General features: G+C 39.2%; 1 protein-coding gene across 1 annotated transcript; it reads left to right on the plus strand.

Moving 5' to 3' along the window:
• The first annotated feature begins 1,342 nt into the window (after nucleotides 1-1,342).
• LOC114515531 (adrenocorticotropic hormone receptor-like) lies at nucleotides 1,343-2,504 on the plus strand. The gene has a single exon (XM_028534794.1). It carries the CDS (start codon nucleotides 1,516-1,518, stop codon nucleotides 2,371-2,373), a length of 858 nt encoding a protein of 285 aa, XP_028390595.1. The 5' UTR covers nucleotides 1,343-1,515; the 3' UTR covers nucleotides 2,374-2,504.
• Nucleotides 2,505-8,622: the final 6,118 nt, after the last annotated feature.

Genomic DNA, 8,622 nt, shown 5'->3' on the forward strand with positions numbered 1-8,622 from the left:
CTGGGATAATCGAAATTAGAAATGATTCTGCTTGGTTGTCCACGCCGTTTCAATTTCGAAACATTAAACGAGTTGTTATGCCTGCATGCTGTACTGAATCATAAGCGGAGCTGCCACGCATTCCCACAAGATGTCTGCAAATGCTATAGAGGCTCAAAACAAATAAATTTGCCAGGCGGTCTGGAAAGCCGTCGGTCAAAATATTCGTCAAAATCACAAAGAAAACCAACACGAGCCCCACGAATCGAAATATTACCACAACTGCAATAATGAAGATAGTTTCTACTTCACTTAAATACTAGAGGTGGAGCATAAAAAAACGTTTCACCTGAACGCGATGTTTGCTAAAAGGAATATCGATCAGACCTGTTGTTTGGCATATTAGTTTTCGATACGAACGTCTTTGTATATTAATTATTATAATTTAGCTCTTTTGTAGAGTATTTGTAAAATACCTTTTGCGCATGCAGTTCGCGCATGCATGTTTGCAAAAAGGTTTCTTCACTACGGGTACTGTTGAACAATTTTTTCAGATTTAGCAAATATATAGAAACCACTTTAAATTCAGCGTTACACCTTCTATCTATAGCGACGCAAAATGCGTAATTAAAAAAAGGGTAATGACCGGTCATTGTATGTTTTTCATCCAAACGTCTAACAGCATATATGTGTATATATATGAGGCTAAAATGAAGTTTCTCGTTTAAAATCGTTTAAAAACGACATTGGGCAAGCAAAGATTTCAGGCCGACACAAACATTGGATGCGACTCTCTATTAAGGCGACGCAAAAATTTCTCATTCTCAGAAGCCAATAAATTATATTCTGAAAGAACATTTTGAGCGATATTGGTACCAGACGAGTCAAAATATACTATCGATCAGCAATTACCAAGAATAACATAACACTGTCAAAATTAGAAAATTTTTAAAACTGAAAAACTCGTACAAATCGCGTCGCGTTGCCGGATCGTGTCCGGTGTGGGTCGGCATTTAATGGAGCGACTAAAATCGTAAAACTGATCGATAATTTAATAAAAATGATCCAAACATTTGGTGTCAAGGCTAGTATGAGGGATATTCATTCACTAGTTCACTTAGTTTTCAGTTGTTACTAAGTGAGAATCAGTCTTACGAGTAAAAAATCGCACATAAGTAAATGTTCGGTTTTACATTACTTTATCACATTAACTACATTTGAAAGTTCGACCTCATTAAGCGGCATCATACGAGAGCTCGTTAGTAAAGTCATTGTATGGCCATCAAAAGAACATCTGCTAAATTCTCATTCATTTTAAATGAACACATTAAAACCAGGATCAAATTGCATTAATCATGTATAAATCATCACCTGGGGCGATATAAGTCTTGAAGCAGTTTAGAATACTTCGGAAATAGTAGCTGCTGATTATCTCCCAGTGAGCAAGGACGAAAAAATAATGGAGATAAGCCAGGTCTAAAAGGAAGAAACTTTCGAGCATTTGAATTAACAGTCAATCCATTCCGAGCCAAAAAAATGCTATACCTTTATTTAAGTAAAGAAGAAACTATCTGCATTTTTGCTGTTGTGCTAATATTCGGACTGCTTGGGTTCGTGTTAAATCTTCTCTTGATATCCTCCATTACTTTGACCGACGGCTTCGCAGAGATTCCGGCAAATTTTTTTGTTTTGAGCCTAGCCGTTTCAGATACCATGATAGACTGCGTTGCAGCTCCTCTTATGATTTACAACATGTACCACTTCGCGTTTGAAGCCTTCCTCGTAGTAGGCAAGTTTTTTGGCTTGGCAACCACTGGAAGCGTATTCCTCTTAACCCTGAATCGCTTCATCTCCACAGTAAAAGCTTTGAAGTATCCCACCATTGTGACCTTTAAACGAGCCGTAACTATGGTTGGCGCTATTTGGTTTGTCGCCCTCCTTGTCGCTGTCAAGACTACAGCGAGTTTAATCTCCGATCTGGTACCAAATGTGAGTGTTGCACGGAACATCGTCGTATTCTACGTTCTAACATCAATTGCATTGTGCGTGTATATGTACAAATTAGGCAGAAAACACGCGAAACGTGTGAAACAGCAGGCGTTTGCCGTAACCGGTGAACTTCAGGCAGCCTCGCATGAGTTCAAAACGTTACGTACGCTGTTTCTCATCGCCGGGAGTCTTGGAGCATGTATGTTGCCAACAACGGCACTATTTTTAGTCATTGATAGGGAAGAACATCCTGCTCAGTTTCATCGTGCATTCAGTTTTATTGCACCCTTGGTTCTTCTAAACACAATTATAGATCCTTTTGTGTATTATTTTCGAAGTAAAGGATTTCGCATGTCACTGAAAACGTTAAAAAGGAGGTTTACAAATTCTGGATGTTTTTATTAACACGATCAAAGCAATATTCTTGTGATTAGCATCTTTTGTCAGTGTAGACAGTTACAAATTGATTCGAATATTAAAATTAAAACCGGGATACATGGAAATTATTCCATAATGATAGTAAATTCTGTTAGCATTTTTATTCATTATTTTCCCCGAGCCGGTGCGGAGCACCGGGGGAGGGTACTAATTCCGCTCGGATATTTACACCCAGGATGTGCAAAGGCGAAATCAAAGTTGTCCGCCATTATGCAATGGACCTCACGCCATGGACGGTCTTCTACGTTATGCGCATGCGCCAGTGTACTAAGCTCTTGATTGGTCGAGACAAATATTTGTATTTTTAAACATGCATAACTGTCATTTCGCAAAATTTTGAAGAAACTTATGAATATATTTTCATATTATTTATATTTTCATAAATATGGAATATATATACTATTTTTAATTACATCAGAGGGAAACTCGAATCAGTCGAATGTGGTCAGGACTTTTTACGGTTTAACAAAAAAAAACAAGACTAAATTTTCGACCGAATTCACCGTGTATAATGAAGTCGGAAGATTTTACACTTGAAAATAAGACCCGGCGCAGGTATGAAAAGTCATTTTTTGTGGTAAACACAACTTTAGTATTCTCAAACGTATTTCACTACAAATCTGAATGTGTAATATGATAGACGACATTATAATTTCGTTTAAAAACTCCATTTTTTCAAAATATTCGCGTGCAAAAACCAGTCGAGGCGTAAACATAAAACTTTGGAAGTCGTATGAGACGTTTGGTGTTATATTTCATAGTAATTAATAATTGAAATAATTCACCATAACACTGACTATAGATGAGTAATTTAACTTCCAGAAAATGGTTAGAATCTTGTCGTATTTTTTGCCTTTTTTTCACAAAAATATGAGGGTAAACTTTAATTCTTTGAAAATATACGGCCGTTGCGATGTTGGTTGCGAGTTGCTATGACTACAGTGCTTCCGCTTCCAGAAATATATTTCCATTCTTCTCTTCTCACATACCAACACCAAGTACCCTCCAAACACCCCAACCCACACAAAATTTTCCAACTATCATGTCACCATCCCTATGCTTAACTCATTTCGCTTAACCGAGGCGAAGGGTTGCTGCATGCATGTATTTCTAGTAATATTAATTATAGAGATGAAAAAAGTGTGGAGGGGTAGGGTTGGGTCTGAAATTGTTTTTTTATTGATATATGTTGAATATAGACACTCAACATTATTGCATGATTATATAAAGTTTAAGTTAACTATTAGATGGACGCACATATAGCAGGCGCATGTTACGTATATAAAACGTTCTTGTTATGTTCGCTGTAAAAGGATATTAAATTTACATATTTGTACGATGTTTTCGCTGGATATTTATCTATAAAATTAACAGGTTATGGGCCCAGTCATCGCCAAACTGTGAGGTAACTGTCTATTGCGTTATTGACCTGTATATTTTACGAAAATGGCCCAGGAAGACAAATTATCGATCGATAAACTTGAAGGTGCGAGAAATTGGCAAATATGGAAGTATCAGATGACCGCAATTCTGGAAGCTAAGGAACTGTACGGTCATGTTGATGGAACGTCGATTCGCCCAAGTACATCGGAAAGCAGTTCCGGGGCAGAAGCGTCGTTTGAAAAGGCTCAAAAGAAGACAAAAGCTCTCATAGTCACGTCTATTAAATCCGATCTTATTTATCTTATAACCGAATGCCACACTCCAAAAGAAATATGGGACACGTTGAAAAATCGATTTGAACGAGATACGATTGCGAACAAGCTGTATCTAAAGCAACAATTTTTCTCCTTAAAGATGAAAGAATCAGACCATCTTGATGAACACTTGCGAAAAATGAAAGTGATCACTGATCAACTAGCTGCTATCAAAGCTACAATACCGGAGGATGAACACATAGTCGCTCTACTTTTAAGCCTGCCAGGTTCATATAACACTTTGGTTACGGCACTGACTGCAAAAGGAGATGAATTAAACCTGAGTCAACTGCATGCAGCATTGTTAAATGAAGCAGAAAAACGCAAGCAAAGCAAAAGCCATGCTAGTGGTAGTGGAGGTAGTGATGGCCAATCTGCGCTACAACACAACAAGTCTGATCGAAAGCCTGTCAAGTGTTATGGATGTGGCGAGGAAGGTCACCTTATTCGAAATTGCGCTCAGAACAGGAGGAAGAAACAGCATAGACGTAATGAAAATCAAGGGAAATTTGATAAATCAAAGCATAATGCTTCTCCTGCTGATGGGGACAGTGGTAAGGATGATGGGAGTGGCGCCAATGTTTTTGCTGTTGGATTGAATGTTGCAAAAGATTATGATTGCTGGATTATCGATTCTGGTGCGTCTCAGCACATGACGTCAAATTATAGTCTACTGGTGAACTATAAGGAATTTTCAGAGCCAGAGCCAGTTGTTCTTGGAGATGGCCGATCTGTTCACGCTCTTGGCACTGGCGATATACCCATTACCATGCTTCTTGGCCCTAAAAAGAAAGATGGACGAAAATCAACGATTACCAAAGTCCTGTATGTTCCCAAATTAGCTGCAAATCTCTTTAGTGCTCGTGCAGCAGCGATGAAAGGAAAAGTGGTGCAATTTGGTCATACTCTTTGTTGGATAAAAGATCCTCAAGGAAAAGTCGTAGCAAGAGGACGTCTTGTTGGCAACATGTATCGTTTGGATTGCAGAATAGAAAGACAAGAAGAACAGGCGTCAGTTGCAGAAGGATCAACTAATAAATTTAAGCTGTGGCATCAAAGGATGGCTCACTTGAATGCAGGACAGATGAAGTTGATGGTTTCAAAACAGATTGTAACAGGCACCGACATGCCGGGATCTGGGAAACTGGACTTTTGCGAAGCCTGTGCCGAAGGAAAATCTCATCGAGCACCTTTCAAACCAGTGGGAGAAGTACAATCAAAGAAACGATTGGAGCTTGTCCATAGTGATGTTGCTGGACCTATGAAGATTGAAAGTTTTGGTGGTGCTAGGTATTTCGTGACGTTCATTGATGACTATTCGAGGTGTGTAACCGTTTATCCCATTGCACACAAATCAGAAGTCCTAGATAAGTTCAAAGAATGGGAAGCAGTTGTTACAAATCAAGCGGACTGCAAAATCAAAACTTTGCGGACAGATAACGGAGGTGAATATATGTCGACTGAATTCCAAAATTTGCTCAAAGAAAAGGGCATCCATCACGAGACAACTGTACCCTACTCACCACAGCAAAACGGCATCGCCGAGCGTATGAACAGGACCCTCCAGGAAGCTGCATTATCAATGATCCTACACGCGGGAGTATCCAAGGGTTTCTGGGCTGAAGCTGTTTGTTCAGCAGCATACATAAGGAACCGTGTTATCACAACTGCAACTGGAGTCACCCCATATGAACGATGGTACAGTAAAAAACCAGATGTTTCAAACCTTCGTGTTTTTGGCTGCACTGCCTACGCCCATGTACCTGATTCCTCACGTCAAAAACTCGACCAGAAAGCTGTAAAGATGCGATTTGTTGGCTATAGTCTGACACAAAAAGGATATCGATTGTATGATGAAGACAAGCGTAAGATCTTCATCCGTCGAGATGTCACCTTTAACGAATCTGATTTTGGACTTACGACTGAAGTTCAACTGGATATCGAAAATCAGAATGATGCGTGCTCAGAGGAAGAATCAAAAAGGAAACCAACTGACATCAGGTGCTCAACAAGAGAGAGAAAACCGCCTGTTTATTATCACGATGAATATGCTAGTATTGCAAGAGCGAAGCATACAGCTCTCTATGTAACAGAAGTTGAAGAACCGACAACATTGAAAAAAGCACTCGAAAGTGACTACGGTGTACACTGGAAGACAGCGGCTGATTCTGAATACAAATCCCTAATGGAAAATGAGACCTGGGAACTTGTAGAATTGCCACCAGGAAGAAAAGCAATTACCTGTAGATGGGTATTTAAAGTCAAACATGATGAAAATGGGAAGATTGAACGGTTCAAAGGACGTCTGGTAGCGAAAGGTTTTCTTCAGAAGTCCGGGATTGAATTTGATGAAACATTTTCACCTGTGGTTCGGTTTACATCTATCCGTACTCTTTTGGCCTTCGCTGTCTCTAGAAATATGTTTGTCCATCAAATGGATGTTGTCACGGCTTTCCTGAACGGGACACTAGAAGAAGATATTTATATGGAGCAGCCTGAAGGTTATGTTGTCCAAGGAAAAGAACACCTGGTATGCCATCTAAAGAAATCTCTTTATGGACTTAAGCAGAGTCCACGATGCTGGAACAAGTCATTCAATGAATTTATGCTATCCCAGGGATTTGAGCAAAGTACAGCCGATCCATGTGTGTTTATTCGCAAAGTCGATGGTAAACTGACCGTAGTTGCTGTGCACGTTGATGACTTAATACTTCTAACCGAAAGCGAGCAAGAAATGATCGACTTAAAGGCGTGTCTCGCTGCCCGTTTCAAGATGAAAGATATGGGCAAACTACATTACTGTCTTGGAGTAAACATCAAATCACTGGACGGTGTTCTGCAAATAAGCCAAGGACAGTATATCCACAAGATATTAAACAAGTACAACTTACAAGATTGTAAACCTGTATCAACTCCGATGGACGTGAACGTGAAGTTGGTCAAAGATGATGGTATCAGCAAATCTGTAGATCCGGTTATCTATCAATCGATGGTGGGAAGCTTAATTTACGCAGCTATTGCAACACGACCAGACATCGCTCACGCAGTTGGTACTCTGGCAAAGTTTAACTCGTCTCCAAACGAAGCGCACCTTACCGCTGTTAAGCGAGTATTTCGATACCTGAAAGGAACAATTAGATTCCAGCTGCAGTACGAAACGAGTGACAAAAACATGGAAGGGTATTCCGATGCCGACTGGGCCGCAGACTCAGAAGATCGAAGATCAACTTCAGGAAATGTGTTTCTAATGTCCAACGGTGCCATTAGTTGGGCAAGCCAGAAACAACCCACCGTTGCACTTTTAACTGCTGAGGCTGAATATATCGCCTTGTGCCTGGCAACACAAGAAAGTGTATGGTTACGACAACTGAGCAAAGATCTGCAACTAGATTGTTCAAGTCCAACAATCCTTCACGAAGATAATCAAGGGACAATCGCAATGTCAAGAAACCCTGTTCTGCACAAGCGCACCAAACATATTGACATTAAATTCCACTTTGTGCGTGAGAAAGTACAAGATAAAACAATCGAACTTAAGTATTGTCCTACTCAAGAAATGGTTGCTGATATCTTCACGAAGCCTTTAACACGAGGACAGTTTGAATGTCTTCGAGCAAGACTCGGACTTGTACAAGTGTAGTAAATGCTGAGTGAGTGGGAGTGTTGAATATAGACACTCAACATTATTGCATGATTATATAAAGTTTAAGTTAACTATTAGATGGACGCACATATAGCAGGCGCATGTTACGTATATAAAACGTTCTTGTTATGTTCGCTGTAAAAGGATATTAAATTTACATATTTGTACGATGTTTTCGCTGGATATTTATCTATAAAATTAACAATATAGGGGTCTTTAATGGTGGTCTCTAAATTAAATAGTGTGACAAGAGGGGTTTTAGGACAAAGAGGGGTTTTGGACTAAAGTTTATATGCTCATATTATATTGTTATCATTAACATTGGTAACATACCAAGAAATCACCAAGAAGGTGTATACAATATAATGCCTCTATGTGTAGATCATCAGACTTCAAGGAATATCTTAGTTACTTTTATATATAAATGAAGTAACAATCAATAAAATACCTAAATAAGTTAAGATGATATTGCAATATTCACAAACAGACATCTTGCAACGTGAAAATCACAAGGAGGCAATTATAAACTAATCCCCAGCTGCCTCAAGTGCCATCAGGTACTTGAGTCAGTAAGTTTACCCCTTGATCCTCGAACAATTAAAGTTGGTGGGAAATTTTGAAAATATTCCACAGGAATTTTTTCTGTACCAACCACTGCGATAGCAACGAATGCTCTTGATGCTTTTGATGCAGCAAGATAAGTCAAACTAAAGACACCACTCATTGAAGGTGAAACAATTACAGGTGAAACACTTCTTAATGAACTGTTCTAAAAATTCAACTCTACTTGAATCACTTGTATCAAATTTATGCAAAGATTTACCGTAACCAGGCAAATCCAATGCAATAACTTGATAGCCATGCGACGCCAAAATA

Source organism: Dendronephthya gigantea, unplaced genomic scaffold (assembly GCF_004324835.1).
Source record: "Dendronephthya gigantea isolate DGI-Jeju-01 unplaced genomic scaffold, DenGig_1.0 000004F, whole genome shotgun sequence".
NCBI classification, from domain to species: Eukaryota; Metazoa; Cnidaria; class Anthozoa; order Malacalcyonacea; family Nephtheidae; genus Dendronephthya; species Dendronephthya gigantea.

Bases quoted from the DNA above. Each gene is read 5' to 3' on its own strand.
- LOC114515531 (XM_028534794.1), top strand. From the start codon at position 1,516: ATGCTATACCTTTATTTAAGTAAAGAAGAAACTATCTGCATTTTTGCT.